The following is a 22,702-nucleotide window of genomic DNA, read 5'->3' as shown; positions in this document are numbered from 1 at the left end:
CCATTACCCCTACTCCTATCACTACACTTTCTAATAAGAAATCCTTCTCCAGCCTTCTTGTAGGCCCCCTTTAGGCACTGGAGGCTGCTCTAAAGTGTCCCCAGAGCTTTCACTTCTCCAGGCTGAACTACCCCAAATCTCTCAGCCTGTCCTCCCAGGGAAGATGTTCCAGTCCCCTGAGCATCTTCGTGCCCCTTCTCTTGACCTGCTCAATGAAACACGATGAAATACAATGAAATACAAACCATTATAAATAAACAAGGTAACTGATTCAAGGTAACTGATTCATTTTGTGAAGGAGAAGACAGTTATTCGTACAGACTTACTCTTTTTCTGGAAAGTTCAATATAATTTTTACATTGGGTGCAGTTTAAATTTCTGTTATTCTTTTGATGTTATGATGGTGTTCTAGAGCTACCACATCCTGCCTTACACTGTACAATGCAGTAGATTGTAAATGAAGGCAGAGCACCCCTTTTAAAAATATTTTTGGGGCATAAGGCCCTATGTTCATCTTCACTGTTCAACACTGAGTTTTCACTCTTCTGCTCACTTAGGCTTAGCTGTAAATCTGAGTGGTTTCCATAATCCACCTCAGACAAGCTGGTGCCCAAATAAAATGACTTTAATAGTCTCTCTGTGCAGAGCAGAGGAGAGGAATGGCTATGCTATGGAGCTCTTGCACACTGTGGCAGGCAGACATCTTGTGTTTTAATTCCTTCAGCACAATAAACTCGTAAGTAAGATGTGCAACAGATGTTTTTGGCAGTCCGCATAAGCCTGACATGGACAGAGCAGCCTTCTTTGCTTCAAGAAGGTGCTGGCCTGTCTAATCCTCCTGTAGTCTGGGTATTCTTGGACTCCCAAACGAAACTAAGTCCTGTAAGGCAGTATTTGCACTTCATGGTTTCTGCAGTCATTAAGGATGCTGTGTCCTAGTCTGGTTGCTGCTAATTTTGTCTCCTTCTTTCACTCATCGCTTGCTAAAATATAGCACTTTACTGCTCTTGAGCATAGAGTGATAAAGTTTCTTATCCTAATCTCTATCGTGTACTTTTGGTCCAGGAAGCTTCCTCTTTCTCTCTTCAAATTCAGAAGAGAGAGCACTGACAACCTGAGAAGATGACTCTGCTCCTTCAAGGCTAGTATTCTGCCTAGATTTGAAAGTGCTTGGCTGAGAAACCCTCTCTTCTCTAAGAAAGTGTACCAGAAAAATCCAACAAAAAAGTTTTCTGCCAAGTACCATGTCTTACAGTGTCTTCTGAACCACATCTATAGCTATTGAGTAATGAGGTTTCAGTTAAGTGTCTTAGCATTGTGGAATACTGTGATATAATGTGCTCTGATCTTTTATGCATTCTCTTTCTATTTCAAGATGGTTTGGAGCCTTTATAATTCACAGAGGATCGTCTTTAATGTGCAAGACTGGTAGGAAGTCCAGTAGAACTTCTGTTAGGAAACTTTCAGGTATGGTGGGTGGTGGTGGCCAGGAGTCTTCATTTAGTGTGAAGTTCACCTACAGCAGAGGAATGGTTCATTGTCTCCTACTGCTAAGGAATCCCAGTTCTCTCAGCCTCCCTTGTAGACAGATGCTCCAGTCCTGTGGTCATCTAAGTGGCCCTTTTCTGGAATTACTCCAGTATGGCTGTGTCTGACTTGTACTGGGGAGCACAGAACTGCATCCAGATGCGGTCCCAGCAGTGCTGAGTAGAGGACAAGGATTACCTCACCTGAAACATGGTATATTAGGGTCATTCTTTGGGGACATCTAGCCTTTGGGCACAGGAAAACAGGAATCAGAAGAAATCTACTGAAGCCCTCTTTTTCATAAAGTATTCTCCAGGCCTACTGTGTTTTAAAGTAGAAGTAAATGAGCTTATAAAACTGATATATAATATAAGCATGCAACACTAACAACAGCCAAAGAATCATGATACTAGCAACAGACTTACTTACAGACTTATCAAGAGGCTGATTTCATTGTATTTCCCAATAAATCACTAATCATAATTTTATTGAAACAAAACAAAAAAATCCACAAAAAAGCAAAAACCCCGAAAACACTGGGAAAGGACTTACCCGTGTTCTTCTCTGTGAGGATAAACAGGTATCCGGTGTGTGACAGATGATGATGGTACGTGTGGACTTCTCATGCAGGGCAACTGTTGGGAATTTTCAGCAGGCGACCCAGCAGCTGTTGTCACGGTGTAGGTGAGTGACCACGTGTAGGACTGCATAGCCCCTGCAGGCAAACAAGCATTAAAGGAACATGGGCTTTCATTTATAGAGATGTTATGCTTTGAGACAGTTATACGAAAGCAACCAATCAGGCAATGATAACAGAAACAGCATCAAATACGTTGAATTAAACAGACATATCTGAGGAATAAATAAGAACACAAATAGATCATCTGGAGCGTGCAAAGGTCCAGAGGTAAGAGATGTATCTGGAATGGCTCAGCCTGTGAACTTCAGTGTGGTCTTGAAATCATTTTTCAGCAAGAATTGGGATAGGATTTAGAAATGGAGGAACACCAGTGCTAGAATTTCTGAGGCATGATGCAGCAAACCCTGAGGTCTCTCTCACATGGAGTGGGCTGCTGGCCTGTTTAGCTCTGAAGCTGATCAGGCTGGACTGAGGCAGGAAGTATGATCGGAACAATGAAGGATTAAAAAAAATGGGTATTGCGCAAATAAATTTCTTGACTCCTTTTGCAGTTTGTACTTGTTCCACCCAACTAGGTACCAGCTTTTGTAGTGGCAACACAGTGGTAGATCTCCATATTATAACAAATACATAGGGACAGAAATAGCCTAGACGTTTTTCTTCCCACAAATAATGTTTCTTTCTTCTTTAGAGGTGGCAGGGACTGGACTTAATTTATTTTTTCATGTAGAGCATTTGTGGGAAGAGCAAAGCAAAGAAGTGGGTTTTCCATTTTGCTTGGAAGGTGCTGAGTTTTTTAATCATCCTGATCCCTTCCAGGCAGGAACTCCAGATTCATGAGCCAGCTGCTGAGAAACCTTTGTCCTTTGCCCACACCCCTTTCACTCAGGAGGCTGACAGATCCATTGTTCCAGTATAACATAGCTCTTGCTGGAGGTCATGACCATACTGGCTGAGATTACCCTGCAAATGAGGACCAGAACACTGAATTTAACCCAATGTGAACACTAGTTTGGGGGTCTCTGGGCACTCTTGACTCTTTTTCACTAGCTAAAAGGAATTGCAGGAGGTGACTTGTTTTTTTCAGTGTGAATTCTAGGACTTCCTATAGTATGAAAGGGACTAATTCAGTAGGGGAAGTGATTGTATTACCAGGTCTGTGTCCAGTCCGTGGTTTTGGAGAATGAAAAGCCTATCTCGGATGTGTATAATTTTCTTCAGGTGTGTGTGATTTTATTCAGGAAAATCAGACAATATATTTTTTTTTTTTTTTTAAGTGAGAGATGCTGAATTCTGGGGCTGAGCAAAGGTATTCTAAACCCCACAAGCCAAGTCCTGCATCAAATACTCCAGCATGGTGTGATTTGGTGCTTTACGCTACAGACATCCTTGGATGTGTTATTGTCAAAGATATTTGGGCTAGGTCTGTTTTCACATGCCTGCATTTTCTGTGACTGATTCTCTACTCCCATTGCAGAGGACCATTGAGATTCCTGAGACCAAAGAGAAGCTAGTGCATCAGGGTTCCTGAGGATGTCATGGTTCCTTGAGTTGAAGAAAATCTTTAAGGAAAATTATCTTCACTAGAAAGAGAGTTTATGTGGAAGGGGGCAAAACTACTCATATAGTCACCAAATAGCTTCATTTGAAAGCAGGAGAAAAACTGTTGAAAATGTAAATATCAACAACTAGTCTGTGAAATATTTGTATGTCAAAAGCTCAACTTCTTTTCCTTGTATTATTTTCCAAAAGAAAATTTGAAACTTTCTTTCAGAACAGGCCTAAATTCAAAAGGCAAAACCAAAAGGAAAATGAAGAAAAGAAGAATAACAAAGATGGTAAAAAAACCCAAATTTTTAGGTAACATTACTGTTGGGTTTTGAGGTTCTTTTTACTTTTTAAATTCACCATAAAACAAAAGTTTTACTTTGACTTGATTTTATTTTTTCCAAGGAAAAAAACTGCCATTGATCCAAAAGTCTCATAACCTTCCTAGGTCTATAAAGAAGTGGTAATAACAGGGCCAGAAGATCCTTTGCATTTTACCAAATATGGTGGATTTGTCTGCCACTAGCTATTGTGACAGCCTCCTCTTCTTTGTCTGAAAAATAGTACGGATCTTATCTCAGTGTGAGGAAAATGAGCCAGTCCAGAACAGCAAGTTGTTTCATGTGCTCCCTTTGGGAAGTCAGACTCCTCGGATGAGAGGACTTGGCCACTCCTGGCATTCAATTCTAACTGGCATTTCAATTTTAAAATAAATGTTTAGGGTGTTCAAATGTGTTTTTTTTTAAGGATGTTCTTGGGAATCTACAGCTGCCTCACTCTCTCTGCCTCTGTGGAAGGGATCCCATTACTTTCACTGACCTAGTCACAAAGACAGAGAGGAAGGACAGAAAGTGACAACAGGTTTGCAGACTGTGTGTATGTATATATCAGGTCAACCAGGATACTGCCAACGTGGTTGATTGAAAAGGAGGAATTGGGTAAGTTGGAAGTTTTTCATAGTCAGCTTTTTAATACCAGCCTATGCCCCAGTTCTGCATGATTAATTTCCTCAGCTGGCTGCGGAGTTGAACTCCAGGAGATGAAGTCTTTTTTAGATATGGCTCAACCCAACTGAAGTGCTTTCTGAAATAAGCAAAAACAATAGTGATTGAGCAACATTTTGCTCTGCTTTGTGTTCTGAATATTCAGGATTTGATTAAAATAGGGAAGTTCATTTATTATCACTCCTTCTTTTCCTTTCTAATGAAAAAATTGATTTTGAAGATACTAACCAAGAGGCCATCTAACCTGTAGGAGAGCCAAATGTAAATGAAACTGCTATCAGTCCAACAACATTCCTGTTGTTATTGGTGCCATCATGTACACTACTGCAGAAAGAAGCAAAACTTTCTTCATGATGCTCATTTTATCTTTGCTTTATGCTGGTGCAAATGACCACCCAGGTACAAGCAAGACACTCATAGCACTGTGCATTATCTCTGCTAGTAAAAGTGGTACTGTCAACCTCAAGCAATCAGAAACCTGTAGTCAGACACCCAATCTGCACTTACACAATGAAGAGATTACTTTAACTATCAGCTTTAGAATAAAACCACAAACCCTTCCATTTTGAAGGGGAAAATTGCCTTTTGAAGTTGGAACCTTTGACTTTTACACTCTGCAGCTATGAGAATTAAATTGATTGTTGAACAAGAGCTGATGTTCTTATATACTCATGGAAGTCCAGGAGCTGAAGCTTTAGGAAGAAAATAGAAATTTGTTTTACTTACACACGCAAATATGAGAGGTGATAGCTCTGTGCAAGTACCTCCTGTGCCAGATTCCCAGAACTTTAATACCTAGCCTAGACTGGGAAGAACAGTGATCTTAAATGACCATTGCTGATCTGAAGACTTACATCACACAGACTTTTCTTGAAACTAAAGTTTACTAACATATTAGGAGTTACAAGTTGTAATACTTACAATTCAGAGTTCATTTTAGGTTGTCTAAAAGCCATTGCATTGGCAAATGAGTAATCACAGCTTTAAGAGGGGCTTTAAGAAAGAATGGCATAGTCAGCCATATAGCTATTACTTTTATTACAATATTGTTGCATTTTGGACAATCATTAATCTGGCCTTTGTGATTTAGAAAGGATGGAGATTAATTATCCTTTTAAATGTCTCGTAACTTAACAAAAAGTTTTAAATGCAATGTTAGCTGAGCCATGCCAGATGTTCTACTACGGAATAGATAGGATTTCTCTATCCATAGAATGGATAGGATTTATTTTTCTTTTGCTCAGTATCATGTAATTGCAACAGTTTAAATTGATGGTTTTATACTGACCACTGACTGAAGGCAAAAAGGTTAAAATGCAAGTTTAATAGTTAACTTTTATTGCTAATGCCACAAGCAAGAAAGAGTTAATGATGCCTTAAATTAGGGAATTGAGAGGTAGTGGTAAGCAATGGCACTAGTTCTCACGATCTGTAAAACATTTGCAGTCTTTTACATTTACCTTGTAAAAGACACGTAAGAAAATCAAGAGTTTACTTTAAATGTATCTCTCCACAACAGAGGTTTGTCTTCCAAAATATTCTATATCTTAATGCCACAAATCTGTATGTGGAATAGTTTGATGTAATACATCTTCAGCACTCCCATTTTAAAGGATAATGATTTCCTATAGCTCAAACACAGTTGTTAATGATTACCAAACTAAAAAGTTGATCAGTTCATCTACATGATGACTATGGAAAATGGAGGTACAACTAATTGCCCAAATTAAGACCACAAAATAGCCATATACTTATCTTTAATCTTGACCACTACTTGCATTGACAAATTTGGCTAATTGCAAGGCAAAAATCATTTTCCCCTTCACAAAAGTGAGACTATACCAGACCGTAAGAATAAAATCCAATTCAGTGAAACAAAAGTTTTTAAAACAACCTAAAAATGAAAAGCTGGAAAAAACAGAGAGCCAAAATAATCAGAAATAGATTTCTTGCCTAAGAACTTCTGTTATGGGAACAACTACGTCAAGTTCTACTGCCTGTACTGTGGGAGTAGGTCCTTCAACCACTGTTCCCAAAGGATCCTGTTTCTGGCTTGAAACTTCATACTAGCAGACTTGGGCCTTACTGAGACATAAAAAATTAGAGGGAAAGAATAAAATAGACTATAATAAAATAATAACATGAAAACAAAAAACTCATCATCAAATTTAATTTGCAATGATTGTGTGAGTCCATTCCCTTGCATTACTGGTGGGACTCAGGAGGGTTACGTAAGATCCATGCAGTTCCCAGGTCTGCCCAGATCTGCACGTCAAGTAAGCTGAAGGTGGAAGGTCAGATATAGCTGACAAAGGCTAATGTATGGAATAAGCTTTTGGTTAATAGTTATGATAGTCACACGGAGTTACAGTCTCTGCAGCTTAAGCACAAGTCCTTCAATTCTCCATTCCTGTCAATGCCACTGGAGAGTACAGTTCCCTACTGTGTCTTTTACTTCTGAGTACAGTTCTGCATCATAGAGAGTTCTGGTTTATAAAATCACAACAATCCTGTTGGGTCAAGTTGCTCACAAAATCAGTGTTTCAACAAGGCTCAAACATATACACCACCTCCATCATTGCTTGATCTAAAGCAGTGTGGTCACCTGCAGTATGTAGGAATCATGTGCCTCTAACTGATCTGGGGATAATAGCATCCTATTTCCCTCCTAAATATTGTATTTTCTCCAACAGTGATAAAACCTTAAGCTTTGATGAAGGGATGAATGTTCTTAAATCTCTTCCCACCACAACTATACATTGTGCTCCCCTGTGGCGCCTTTGAAACAGGAAGAACATTTGTCAGAAAGATTTAGCCATTGCCAGATTCCCCAGTGTGGTAAATCATCACTTTCTGACATTCTTTCAAGAAGGTTTTATAGCTTTTCTAGTATGCAACAAAAGTGATAGTTTCCACATTCTGATCATACACTCTTTTCACTGAGAAGCAAAGCAGGAATTTCACTGCCTGAAAGTCATTCACATTTCTGCTTTCTTTTCAACAAGTTAGGAAAACACTGTCTTTTGATCATACAGACAGAATGTCCTGCCCATATCCTAAAGGTAATTAGTAAGTTTCACATTAGAGTACAGATGGTAGTTGCCTGTTTATACAGACCAAAAAGAAGCCAGTTACTGGGGTTTTTTTTTGCTTACTGTTTTCTGTCAGTCGTGCCCACAAGTACCTTTAAGCACAGTTTTTTTAACCTGTGAGTTAAACAGTCTCTGAACCAGTCTCTGCACCAGAACACAGCTACTTCATAAATTGCTATATAAAGTATGCAACTGAAAACAGACTTCAGACATGCAGTTCCTACTGCATGAAAGATGAAGTTACCAATGATGTGTAAAACATTCCCAAGGGAAACTTGCACATCTATTTAGACAAATTTAAACCTCAAATATATGGAAAGATATCCAATTCCCATTTTACCCACTAGGAATTCCTGAACCACAAGTGGATTGGGATTTTGAAAACCTCACTGAACCTTAAAATATCTGGCATGTTTCCTTGAAGTATGTAAAACGTCCAAACATCCGATCTTTTCCCTGTTAGACTGCACATCATGTTTGGATACAGTGAAGTCATAACTGATACTTTAAACAGATTTCTGTTTGAGAAGGCTACTCATCTCTTGAAAGCAAGCACATCATGTTCTCAGGCTCAATTTCAGGTAACCAAGTGCAAAAACCATGTTCAAGCAGATCCAGCTGCCATAAACCTACCTACCTGTTGTAGCTGATATGCCACTGTACTCTGGGGACTGATTGCTGACGAGTGAGGGGGCAGAGGGCACTTCCACTGTGGTGGCTGATTTAGCTGGGGAGAATGGCACTGGGGAGGGAGTTGGAGGAGCTGGTTCACTCAGAATAATTTCATCTCGTATTTCTGCTGCAGAATGAGAGAAAAATCATAAAACACAGTTAAAGGTAGAGTCAAGGAACACTGAGAAACTACAAGAAAAATTATCACAAGCAGTTAAGTTCTGTAGGCTGTATTTCAGGAAGTGCATCACAAGAATCACAAATCTTTGAAAGAAATTCTCCTATAACATTCAGCATTACAGCCTTACCATGTAACTTTATAAGGCCTCTTAAAGGAAAGTGCTACTTTTCCTATTGTATAGATAGGAAACCTGTTCACAGACAGCTTAAAACTTATATTCCTGACATACTATTAGATACCTAAAATTAAGAGTCCAGTCTGAATCAGGCACTCCTACTCCTTCGAGAGACATTGGAAAGAAATATAAATCTTCAGGGGATTCCACTGGCTTTTGGTCATGACCTTTCCTCACTGACTAAAGATGATGGCCCTCTGGATAGTTCTAGCTGCTAAAGATATGTGGAAAGTATATGAAGATAAGCAACTTGTTTGTCAAAAAGCAAGAGGCTATGGCAGGGCAATGAATTAAATCCAGGTCTTTCAACACATAAGAGATATTACCTTAATCACCAAAATGTTCTTCTTCTCATAAATCTAGAGGATGACAAACTAAGCCACAGCTAAAATGGAGAATGGAACTTTCCAAAGGTGACAGATGGGTTTAACTTGCCAAAAGAAGTGGGAGATGCAAGGAAGGAAGACCACTGAGGACCCCTAATTATAAGGTGGTTGGCCTCAGCAGAAGGACTAAAGACAATCTCTGTTTGCTTCTTTCTGGCAAGACAGTGTAGAGTGGAGCAGAACTCAGAATCTGCTTCTGTACAGGCACTCGAACCATAAGTCTACTAGAAACAATAACTTTGGATTTTGACTTTGCTCACTTCTTCTATCTCTCCCTCTTACTTAGACTGGTACAAATTCACTGGTATCAGTGAATTTATTTAGTGTTAAACCAGAGCAAGAGAGTGAGAAAAAAACAAGAACCAAGACTGGGTCCACTGAAAAACAGTGGTGGCTTAAACAGATTAACTAAGGTAAAAGGTTCAGTACAAAAATCTCTTACTGAAACACCAAGTATGTGTTTAGGAATGGGTTTTTGTCCTGGGTTCAACAGTCACAGTCATTTTTCTCCTTCTTAGTAGCTGGTGCAGTGCTGTGTTTTTGACTTTCAGCCTGGGAACAGCGCTGATAACACCAATGTTTTTAGTTCTTGCTCAGTAATGTTTAGTCTGACCAAGGACTTTTTGAGCCTCATGCTCTGCCAGGGAGGAGGGGAAGCTGGGAGGAAGCAGAAGCAGGAAACCTGACCCAAACTGACCAAAGAGGTATTTCATACCGCAGCACGTCATGCCCAGGATGTAGAACTGAGGGCAGTTACCCAGAAGGACTGGATCACTGCTCGGGAGGCCTGGGTATCAGTTGGCGGGTGCTAAGCAGTTGTATTCTCTTCCCTTGTTATTTCCCTTATCATTATTACTATTGGTGGTAGCAGCAGTGATTTGTGTTATACCTTAGTTACTGGACTGTTCTTATCTCAGCCCGTGGGAGTTACATTCTTTTGATTCTCCCCCCTATCCCTCCAGGAGCGGGGTGGAGGGGAAGAAGCAGGGGAGTGAGAGAGTGGCTGCGTAGTTCTGAGCTACCAGCTGGGCTTAAACCATGACAGGTTTCAAACATCAGGAGTTACGTCATGAAGCAAGCAGACCTCTTTCAGAATGTATTAACCAGGCATGCCGCCCTCACTAATTATGTATTCCAAATCACACTGGAACTGCAAAACTGTTGCTCCTAGATAAGCCTCACTGGGTTAAATGAGGTTAAAGAAATGTCCTAACAGAAAATAGTGAATCCACTGGAATTCAGCAAAAGATGAATAGAAGAACAAACTCACCTGTGCTTCCTTCTCCTTTCATTGCCCTCATTAGCTCATTAGCTCTCTCCTGACAATGGAGTGATTCTAGCAGGTACAATACGTAGTCATCGAACATCAAGTGAATAAGGTGAAAAGACCCTGGTAATAAAGCGAACAAACAAAAAAGCCATTGACTGTCTCAATACACTCATTAAACCGATGATTACAGTATTCAACACAAACAGTAGAGTAGGACTGTCTCCATATACTACTGCTACTGAAGTATCTCTCTTACTCAAGGTAAAAGAGGATAAAAGTAAACCTAGGGTCCATCAAACTCTCTTCACTCCTGGATTTCTACAGGCTTATATGACCGATTATTGCTGTTCAGAGTTCAAGAAGGCTGTCTAGCTGAGAAATGGGACTTTGTGGAGTTTTCTTTTCCTACATCAGCACTAAAATTTTAGACAATTACACTACAGTGGAATTGTTTCCTTTTATCTAAAGGACCAGATATAAGATTCTGACAGAAGCAGAATCCTAAATTGGCTGCCTTAGCAACATGTCCTGGCATGAATTTTCTGAACTATCTGTGTCACTGGACAAAGAAATTAGAAACCAATCAATAAGAAGGTAGAAACACCCTTCCAGATTTCCTGATAGCATGTCTCCAGTGCATTGGACTAAGACATCCATTAACTGACAAAACTAGAGGCATTAGCAGCAATTCTGGATGTTTTAAAGGGAAAGATTTCTGATAAAGACTTCTACTACTACACCATCTTTTCCTGGTTGAATCATATTATTGTCATAAAATTTGGCCTGTTTCTGTGCTTACTTGTGAAGATGTCCTTGATATTATTTCTTAACTGCCATGACAGGAATGTGAAAAATTAAGGACAAAAGGACTTAAAGGTAAAGTAAGGACAAAAGAAAATGTGGGGGATGGAGTCAAAAAACACTTTGAAAATTAATAGTAAAAGGATAGCTATCTGCTACAAATCCTCAAGTAAGATTTAAGTACAGATGCAGAACTTGCTAATGTTGTTAGGAAGAAGGACTGGGTGATGCTATAGACTAGAATAAGGGAAATGAAGTCTAATAGTTCACTGTAAGAATTTCTGCCCTTAGAGATTTATATCATCCTCTGATTTATATACTTCCGTTGTAGAAACAGAAGTATTAATACTATTGCACAAGGCACTGGTAAAACCTCACTTAGAATATTGCATGTAACTTCAGTCACCCATGTTCAACAGAAATTAGTACAAGTTTAAACTGGTACGGAGAAGATTACCAGGAGGATGTGGGGAATAGATATTAGATTTTAAATGACTAAAAATGCATGGCTGGCTTCATTTTGCAGAAAGGAAGTGAGTTGCTTCCTATAATTTATAAAGAAGGATACATGTCAGGGATGGTGAAGAAATGTTTGCCCTAAAGCACACATAGCCACAAAAATAGATATGTAAGAAGAGACCATAGATGCATTTCAGGGGAAAAATAGAGGAGCAAGGCATCAGAGCCAAGACATTGTGTAATGTCCTCCTGAAAGGAATAACATTCATCTGCAGAGGAAGACTGACTAGTACCAAGACGGAATTTGGTCAGTTTATGCAATAGACTCCATGACACACAGTACCCATAATAGCTCCAGACAGCATTTGATCATACAATTTATTCTTTTATTTTAAAGCTCCTATGTTTATGTAGACTTCCATGGAATATCTAAAACATGTTCATGTAAGTCACTAAATAATTCTGGCAAGAGCAAATGCAGTCAGGTTAAAATAATAGGCAGTCCAGCAGTTAGCTTAAATCAGAGAAAGATCATCACCTGAGAGGGAAACAGAGATTAACTACAGCCAGACCCCCAAAAAATCCAGATGTGTTCCTTTTAAAACTCCATTACTACTGTTTGATGAAAAATTCTTCCATGAGAAAATGGTACAACAAGTTTCAGATTCAAATAAATTTCATGATGATCAGTTCCTTCACAGGAAAGTTAGGTTTATCTTGGGATACTAAATTTTTATCTCAAGGAAGTGTAACCACCCCTACTCCAACTTCTGCACTCAAACATACTGTTGAAGGGCAGAAGAAGTGGTTTGAAAGAGCCTATATCCTTATACAATTCTAGCTGGCAGTTCAGCTTTCAAAGAGACTGTGAACACATTCTTTTTCTTTGTGACCTGGATGGTCTTTGTGTTTTATTCTCTCAGTCCACGCCTGCATGGCTTCTATCATCGCTGATACGGGCTGAGCAGACACACTGGGAAGTTAACATGTGCCTTTGTGTCTTGGGCAAGGCAGCACAGAGAAAGGACATAGGTAATTGCAACACCTTTGCTATGGGGAAGAAATCTTTAGCTGTTGGTGAACCTGAAGCATTCAGTTTTTCATTTGTTTCACATGTCAATTCAAATCAAACTGGGAAAAGTTTCCCTCGCCTTTCAAGGGTAAATAGTGGAAATCTTCACTCAACTACTGCACAGAATTTGTTTTTAGGGATCTTTTGGACTCAGTGTCTTGTTAAATAAAATCCGATTTATTTTAGCAGTATAATAGACATATATAATACAATAGACCTGGCTGATCACCTTGTTACTGACTTAGGATTTCCCCAGTGGAAACTTCTATTATCAAGAATCTCCGTAAATTGCTCACTCTTCTTCTGACTACAGTTTTTCAGTGGGAAGTTTCTATTGACTTTAGTGAAGTTACTATTGATAAGTTATTTGCAAGGTAAGAAAAACAGGCCTAAATGCTAGCAAACTTGAAGTGGTGGTATAAAACTCAGGGTATTTCTGTTTCTGATCAAACTCCTTTCTCAGCTTTAATTAAAAAAAAAACACAAATTAAGGAAAGTTGCTTGTAGTTTCATAAAAATATTTGGAAGTGCGAAGCCTGAGCACTGCGATGCTAACAAGCAAATGACAAGAAACCAAGATTTTCTGGTTTAAAAAATGTCTTTTTGCTTTGGGGGGGGTCTAATACTTTATTTTGAAGACTCGGGGTTGGCAATACTGAATGCAGCATTTAAAAACACTCCAGTGCCCCTGTCACTCTTTTGAATTTCTCTCTTCCTCTTCTATTATTTCTCCCTCTGTGGATTTTTAAACACTGCATAGAGTTTTTGAGCCCAGAATTTGTGTGAAGGATGCTGCACAAACAAGTTGTTGGTACTGACTGAATACAATATTTTTACATTTTTAAGTGAGTGGAATGAAATGTAAGCTATAGAGTGAAACCAATATCAGGGGAAGCATTTCAGCTACACAGTGAATACCTATTCAGCACGATGCACAAGAATTTACTCTGTGTTTGCAAGTTACTGTTTTTCACATGAAACTGGTCCTTTCAAGTGTGTCTTTCAGTCCTGAAATGGATCCAGCTGTGATAGGCAAACCATACACTTCTTAAGAAAAAGGTAAGAAGTCATTCAAGATACTGTAGCTACAGTAATAAACAGCATTTGACTCTAATTTTCATGAGTTAAGAGAAATCATGGCAATAATTACCCAGATAATGTACAGTAAGTATCAGCAGCTATTAACAGATACAGCAATTACACATAAGTAGCAAAACAACAGTGAGGTTTCCAGATCTGGAGAAAATCATGGGGCTTCTATTACTAATTAGTTACTTTATACACTGGATGCATTACCCAAACACTGCCACCAACTGTGCCTTTGATATGCAGACAGGAAGGAGGGAAGGAGGCAGGAAGGCAGAGAGAAAAAGGGAGGGCAAGCAGGAGAGTGAGGAACTTCTTTTTCTGCCAGAGATTGTTTCAACCTGCCTATAGCACCATGCTTAAAAGCTTTGCAGGGTCAAATCCCTATGCCAGTCACCCTGTGCCAGATATTTCATCTTCCTCCACTCGGATTTCTATGTCATATATTTCAAATGTAAAAACATACTGTCCTGTATATAATAAAGAATCCATCATTTAACACATTATTTTGCTTAAAAAAAACACCAACCCAAAACTACACTGTGAGCATCTGAGTCTCTATATTGCCTGAAGTGGAAAAAAAGTCATTAAAACTGAGTTCACTGAAACAGTCTCCAATGCAGTAAAAATGCAAAACTTTTTATCTAAGTTAACAACAAAGATATATAGATGTAAATATTCAGAATAGTGAAATAAGTATTTCTCTCCACAGGGTTCACTTAAATGCTCACTTCTAGCTGAAAAGCTAGAAGGAACTATGTTATATTAAGCACAGAAGAGTTTCTGCCATCTAGCTCAGACCTGTTGATGTTCAGGGGTTAACCTTTTAGAACTTGCACAACTCAAATTCCTGAACAATATGCCAAATGTCCTCGCAGTGAATGAGTAGCATCATTAATACAAATTATAAATGTGTGTCTGAGGCTAAATAACTTTTTGGGGGAAAGAAGGTAGGGATAGCCCAGGCTTTTGCCTGATAGGATGAGGATACAGTTTTGGTATCACTCTCACCTTTGAAAACCTAAGGCTCAGATCTCCTCCCTACCTCTGCTGGCATTACACCTGAGCAGGGAAAACTGCACCCTGTATAAGTAAGGGCTGTCACATTGCCTCCCAGGGAAAGCCCACCTAGCAGGCTGCAGACCTCTGCAGCTCAACAAATGGTTACGTGGTTTGTACAAAGGCAAATAATTTCAACAGAAAAGAGGAGAAAACCCTCCCACAGGAGAAACCCTTTAGCCTTTTGGTTAGAGATCTTGTTCTGACAGTGATCAACACTCCTTCAAGACTGCTGAGGCTGGCAGCTCTCATCTATGCACCAAAATATGGCAGATGCACAAGAATTCTCTTTGATTTTACTTTTTTAAAAATAAAGATTTCTGAATTTGATGAAAATCTCGAACTCAGCTTCACACTGAGCACGATTTTTTTTTTTAAACTTTTGCTTTTCCTACCAAGTTGAAAATCAATTATTGATCCAGTTCTAATTATAACACCACATACCCATGAAAAGTATATCAGCTATGACCAGTACATAATTTCCCTGTGGTAACATATAAAAATATCAAATTCAAACTTGTGGATCCATATAAGGCAGAGGTTCATGCAGTTGTACACACTGATATACCCAGTGAACCAAAAAGGAAAAATACCCCACATAAATCCTACATACTTACCCAGGCAGTTAAAGTTCTCAAAACTGAGAAATTCACAAGTCAAATTTATAACAGAGGCAATAGGTAAGTTATTTTTGTAGATCTGATATATTATATGGTAGTGGGTTCCAAACTCAAGCCAACAAATAATTCTCAATCTTCTCATTTACTCTCTATGTGGCAAGTTCATGAATGTTTCCATTAGTAAGTAAGAAATCACAGCTGAGGATCACTATGCAGACCATCCAGACAACTGGTGGTTTAATAGCTATTTGGGGAATCCCTGTTTGATTAAAGATGTTTTGGTGACTGGTGCTCTGAAACAGAGAATGCTTGATTAGGTTACAAACATATCCTGAACAGGAATAAAAATAATGTTGTAATGTGCAATTCAGTAGCAATAATGTATCCTTAGGGGCAGTTTAATGTCAGCATTTCATGACTTGTAATGGTGTTACCTCAACACTGCACGAATGCAGGATGTGTTTTCGTTTCTTGAGTAGCACTGTGTTTTACAGGTTGTGATTATGTCTGCAGAGAAAAGTGTAGCAGCCCAAAGTGCTATAAAAAAACCTTCATCATTTACTCAATACTCATGCAAAGGGTTTTTTGGACGCTGGGGGAAAGTATACTGTTAAGCCTTACCACCTACTTTTATGCCCTCAACAAAAGAAAAGCTGCAGGATTCAGGGAGAAAATGAGCCCTAGAGGAAGTGAAAATTAGATGTGACCAGGATATTAGCGCTGAAAGCACAAGTTAGCAGATGGATATTGTGACCATCTTGGGAACACTCACTATCCTGATGTCTAAGGGTGACTCACTAATACCTGCTTGGAAAACTTCTTACAGTGGGAAGCCAACAAAAGTAATTTCAGATTAAAACATAAATACAGATCACACTCTGCCTGTCTCTGCTGGTATCTGAATTTATGCTATTAGATGGTTCTAAAATCATAAAGGATATCAAAGCTTAATGGGGAGAAAACCTTGCAGTTGTTCAATGCAGTGCCTTTCTAAATTCATTCATTATTAATCTTTTACTAATATATTGGGACAAATATACATTTACAGAAACCATCCCTCATGCCAAATCTGGTCCCAAGTGACTGCAAATCCTCACACTCATGACAAGCAATCCCTTTTCAATCATTACTGCTTTAAATGAATTTAATCTGAACTGTTTGTATCCCAGGATTCAAGACAAAGCCCCTTTTGAAACTGTGTAGAAAAGTAACATGCTTTTTAATGTAAAAAGTAGAAGTCTGTTTTTTCACCCTGACTGTATTCTAATAGAATGGAAAAGAATCTGTCCAGGGTATAGAAACATACTTGTTTTGCACATTGTAGTTTAAAATGCTATGTCCTTTAAAAGCAGAGCTGGCAAAGTGGTTCACTGAAGAGCTTTTCATCCACTTCAAGGCAAAGTTGTCTCTTCAGGCATAACACATGGTCAAAGTGGTTTGGGTTTGGGTTCACTTTGAACTGAAATAAGTTAGGGAATACTCTGGTAATCAACTCCTACAGCTGACCTGTAGCTAATAACTCCAGCTACTAGCTTACAACAAACAAAAGGAATGTTTTCAGCTCCCTGGCTAGATCTTGAAGACGGACACCTCTCTGAGCATTATTTCCAAATGTCACTAGCCAAGTTCTTTTTCTTAATAGAGCCCTGGACATGTGAAAATTGGTTATGCTTTCACTTAAACTGTACATTACAAGCCAGGATGCAGATTTTCTGACTGTGGCATACAACTATTACAACAAAATCAAAGTACCAAAGCTGGGTGCACTGTGCAAAGTCATGTCCCGAATCACGCGAGTGCCAAAACAGGACCACATCAGGAGGAACTGCTGAGCTACTTTCTTCAAAGAGCCTTGTCTTTTGGTAGCTACCTGCAAGGAAACAGATGTATCTGTCAAGGAGAAACTTTTATTTCTACCACCTAATGCAGAGGAATGATGTACATATCCATCCTTTTTTTTATACAGAAAAACTACTTACCGTTATCTTTGTATTAAAATAAACACTAAAAATAAAAAAACAAAACAACCTTAGACAGAAAAGCATCTTGTAACCATATACTGCCTTCAGAAATTGTAAGTATTATTCAACACCAAGACTGAATCTCCCTTATAAAAGATGAAGGAACTGCCAAAACATTGCTCTGACCTTCATCTTAATTACTTACATGTTCATTCTTACTTCCTGGTCAAGGAAGCAATTTAGAAACAAGAATGCTTGATCCACAATGAAAATTTATATTAACACTGCAACCAGTTTACTACTGAATATAAATTTTTTATCTCTCCATGATTTTCAGGAATTCACATATTCATTTTACGATGAAAAACACTGCCCAGAAAGCCCACATTAGGCATTAACTCTAAAAATATATAATTTACTATATTATATGTGAGATAAAGAATTAGGTTCATCCCATCAGCTAACAAAATCCATGTCAAGTTCTCCATGAAAATTAACAGTTATGGTCTGAATTTCAAATTACATTCCACCAACTAGAAGGAAAGTTCCCCCAAACAATCAAAGTATTTCAAGTAATGTGGGGAAGCATCTGTTGTTTACAGTATGTATCTTTTGCACAGAGAGAGGCAGTGAGGTTTTTTGGTTTGGTTGTTTGTTACTTCTTAGCTCTAACAACTGGTATGAAGAGTTGAAATTCTCATAGAACATCCTAATACAAAGTATAGTTAGTGACAGAAGTTAAAATAGCTGGTCATACAGTTATATCTTCTTTTTGGGACAGAATAGACAAAACAGAATGAAGCAGAATCATGACTGTGAGCAGTTCTCCATGAAAACTGGTGAGATGTTACCCACTGTTGCTTTACTCCTGCTTGTTACCAATGCCTGGCTCTTTTTTTTTTTTTACTTCTGTTTTTGCTAAAAATCTATGACCTGGATAGAGCTCAAAATGCACATAAATTACTGCAGTCCTTACTCCTGCTTACCAACCTTTACAACACATCTGTCCACCATGGAATCCAGCCACTCGATGTACGACTCAATGGGGGACTGCTCTTCCAGAAGGTGATCAAACTCCTGATACACTGGCAGACAAAAAACAGCCCACCTCAGTACTTGGATTCCATTTTGAACAAAATAAAAACAAATCACAAAAGGGCTGCTGATAACATCACAAGTTTGCTATGGTTTTCATAATACATTGCTCAACTACAACAAATACAACAAGCTTTCTTGATGCTGACCCAGTAAGTTTACTCTGTCTCCTATCTCATTTCTATTGAAAGTGATGGAGTCATTGGATGTGGCATTTTAACGTGAGCAAATCACAACCCACTGTTTAAAGTTAAGATTTTGATTTAAGCTTCATCTATCCAGTGTGCCCGGAAGTGAAACGTTTATGGTGTTCTCTATGAAGAGTGTGAAGCTAGGCCTTGACCCTGGTGGTGAAAAAAGGTCATGCATGAAATTGATTTAGAAATGCATAAAGAATCTTCTAAGCATCAAGTGGATGAGTATTGTTGATAGGGCTCTCATCTGTATAATGCTTTAGTTGCAAAAATGTGGCTTAACTGCTGCAAATCATTTATTTGCAATGCCAAACACACAAAGAATTTCCATAAACTTCTACTTCTTCAAAATCAATTGCTACCAATGCACAAATGCTATACTTAATTCATCAAGAAGAGTTTTCAAAAGCAACCTGTGTACTTTTAAACCTCTCCTAAGTATACATATTCATATTTTAATACAGAAGGTTAAAACAACCAAGTCATTCAACTGCAGCTCTCAAAACTGCAAGTCTCTAATTGATTCTCATAGAATCAATAGGTGGAAGACGAAGATTCATGTGCTTTGGCATCTTAAGAAATTATTCTTCAATTCAGCTAAAATAAAAGGCCCAGTAAGTCAAGAATAAAGATACTTTTTTACCTGCTGTGTTACAGGATGATCTCAATGTGCTATTCATTTCCATTTATGTTTGGTTATAAATAACAGGAAGAAGGAATTTCCCACCATAGGAAAGACAGTGAGGGAGGTGGAGAAGGCAAAGCTTAGAGGTAATAGCTGGAGAAACGAGCCGTAGAGGCTGACAATAATGCAAAGAACAAGCTCCCTGGTCTCTAAATTGGATCAGCAAGATGAGCAGGAATGCATTTGCTTCACACCTGACTACAACTTTGTTAACTCAGGCTTGCAAAAAGGCTGGATGTCAGAAACACTACCTGCGGAAGAAGGAAAATAGTGATGTTTGGGCCACCTTCGTCTTGTTTCATTGTTTTATTGAATGGGCAACCTCCCTTTATTCAGAACAGGATCACAGAGAAACCTAAATGTTGTCTCCATACCTGAATATTTACCTGAAAAAACCCTTGCCTGATACAGCAAATTAAGTAATTCATATGCTGTGCAAAGAGGGAAACAAGAGTGGAAAAACAGTTCAGTTTGCTGCTGGAGCAATGCAACCATGTGCAATGACCTATTTGGGAAAAGTAACTATTTAGCCTTTAGTGACTGTTAAAAATGCCTCAACAGGATCTGAGAAAGGAAGGAAAGATGAAACCATGTCAGAGACAGCTACCATACTAGAGCAGGAAAGAGGTTCTCCTATAGCCAGTGACTTTACTCTGTTTATCTCAAAGCTTGCTTGTAAGCTTATAAGCATGTTTTTCCAGTTACAGTAGCTGGAAATTGTACTTTCGTGTTTATTAATACCAAGAACATGAAACCAAGCCTTAACTCCATGTCATAGAAGTCATACAGAATATGATATTTGAAAAGATCTTTGTTTATTCCACTAATAAACATCAAAGAGATGGGAAAAAAACCCATCTAAGTTCTAGAATAATCTCTCTGTATATCTGCACTCCTCAGCGGAATCCCATCTCATGATGAACATTCATATTTGGTTACCATTTCTAAGGAATTGCTTATACAGGCCTAAAATATGGCAAAACATGTCCAAATCCATTAACATTCAGGAAGGTTCCATTTCATTTTATTACACTTAAGTTTGTATTTAAATAGTTAGCACATATACAAAAAGCTTTCCTAAAAATTAAATATTTTCTGAACAAGAGTGGAAACTGTTGCTGTTACTAGGGATAACTTTAAGAACTCTCCTCACCAGTAGGAGGATGTTGGGTAGATACTGAAAATGTAGCAGATATCTGAAGGATGCACACAGCTTCTGGACTCCAGTCTCACTATATGCTACCTGTTACCACATCAAGTTTCCATCTCCTCAAAAGGTGAGAAAGCCACATCAGGAAATGAATCAAGGATTAAGAATGAGAGGAAAGAGTACCAAGCACCTCTTGCTGGAAAACCGAAGTAACAGAGAATACAACACCAGTCCCTAAACTGAGGAGAAGACTTCTAGTGTTAGCATAGTGGGATAAGTGCCAAAGTCAACCTTGCAAGGTACAGCGTACATGTGAAAGTGTCACCCTTCCTCTTCCCAGCCACTCACTGAAAGTGTTGCCCTACTGGCAAACCTACCCTTTCAGGGCTCCCACAAGTGGTTGCCCAGGTTGCTCCCCATTAAGGCTGGTTCTGGATAAAAGATGACTGGTCCTCCTCAGGTGAGAGGTAACAACACAACAGGTGGGTTCACAGGGAAGTGAGGTTATGAACAATGCTAAAGACAAAGCTGATTGACTCTGGTACCTCAGAGAGACAAATTCAATGTGCTTAGGGTTACACCTAAGCTTACAACCCCACACACCTGCTGGATAGTGCAATTTAAATTTTATATTTGCAAAAGACCTTTGACTCTAAAACCAATTTGCCAGCATCTCCAAAGTCACTTTTCAGTTCAAGCCCTTCACTTTACTAGTAGACTAAATCAGCCAGTGAGCTTGCTTGATATGGGACTTCTGCTTACTCATATAAGTTCAGCATGAAAGCACGTACCCCATCAAATGAACTTGCTTATGAAAATACACGTGGACCTTCTCATAAGTAAAATTTACAGATACACAGTGTCAAAGCCATTAAAAAGGCAACTCTCCTGCAGCTCTACAGCAGTAGAGATCAAACTTCATCAAATTTAATGCTTTAACTCATAGATTTAGCTTGCTCAGGTTTATGGAAAAAAGTCTTCCTGAATCTGGGTGCAAGTTTTATGCCATTGGGTGTTCTGGATACTAGAAAAAAACTCATTAATGGAATTGTGCCCAGATATATGCCTCAAAATATAAGACCTAGACAGGGCTTTCCCTTGCCTATTTACCTTGAGAGTCAAAGCAAACCAATGGCTGTAGAAACAGTGTTACTTTCATTGAGCTTTGTTTCCAGGAGGAAACCAAGTTCACCTGGCTTTGTTTGAGGGTTCTGCTCTTACATTGTATGATGAGTTTTCTGTGTTCCTCCCGTGAGTCCTCCATAGTATAGAGGGTTTGTTTGGTAATGCTATTCAGATCCACATTCCTCCAGTCCTCCAGCATTTGAAATGTGATGTCTGCGCTGTGGATCACTGTTCTTGATGCCTGTAATCCAATCCAATCAATTCATTAGTTCATGGTTTATTAGGTTAAAAATAGACTTTATCCCCTTTTACGCTTCCTTAGCTAGGCTTGCTGATTCTCCTCATGGACCCCCACCCGCCAATTTGATGTTTTATGGACATTACAAGGCCCTCTAACCACAGAGAACTAACTCCCAAGTAATTTTGCCAACTAAAATCATGTGCAAGTATTTCGATTGCGTCCACCACAAACCCTGATGAACAACCCTAATCTGCTGTCGCTGGTCTTCTCAGTTTCTAATAGCTCTGCTGGTTTTCTTTACCAGGTTCAGTTCAAAACCAAAAAGCAACAAGAAAAATCAAGATGAAACCAAACCAACCCCACTCGGGTTTGCACCCACCCTTCTCCCAAACTATGAAGGCTCTGATTCTTCCCTCAGTCACATGCAAAGGTTAAAGCTCATTTGCCCCTGCACCCTATCTGCTTCTTGGTTGGTTGAGATGCAGGTCTGCTGTTGACAGTGGGGAGGATGGACTGAGACACAAAGTCATGGTCATATAATATACACCAGGTCTCTGGAAGTTAAGCAGAGATGATAACCCACACCAAGGTTATCAGCCTCCCCAAGGAAGTGATGCATTTGAATAGTCCTTCATGTAAGTAAACTGTTTCATTCCAGG

General features: G+C 38.9%; 1 protein-coding gene across 2 annotated transcripts in view; it reads right to left on the bottom strand.

Annotated features, from left to right (window-relative positions):
* The window catches only part of RFX4 (regulatory factor X4), a 93,320-nt gene that overhangs the window by 13,249 nt on the left and 57,369 nt on the right, over positions 1–22,702 (bottom strand). Inside the window, exons 11-16 of one of the 2 annotated variants that reach the window (XM_062602618.1) lie at positions 21,899–22,043; positions 18,544–18,638; positions 17,345–17,462; positions 10,496–10,615; positions 8,449–8,607; positions 2,080–2,242 (exon numbers count right to left, since the gene is read on the bottom strand). In XM_062602618.1, the coding sequence (XP_062458602.1) occupies positions 2,080–2,242; positions 8,449–8,607; positions 10,496–10,615; positions 17,345–17,462; positions 18,544–18,638; positions 21,899–22,043 (800 nt within the window). Of the gene's footprint in view, positions 1–2,079; positions 2,243–8,448; positions 8,611–10,495; positions 10,616–17,344; positions 17,463–18,543; positions 18,639–21,898; positions 22,044–22,702 lie in introns of both variants that reach the window. The other variant, XM_062602617.1, reaches the window with a different exon arrangement.

The sequence above is a fragment of the Pezoporus occidentalis genome, unplaced genomic scaffold (genome assembly GCF_034315485.1).
Source record: "Pezoporus occidentalis ecotype Australia unplaced genomic scaffold, CSIRO_AGI_Poc_V1 ctg78, whole genome shotgun sequence".
Taxonomy (NCBI): domain Eukaryota; kingdom Metazoa; phylum Chordata; class Aves; order Psittaciformes; family Psittacidae; genus Pezoporus; species Pezoporus occidentalis.
This window is presented reverse-complemented; position numbering and strand designations above follow the sequence as displayed.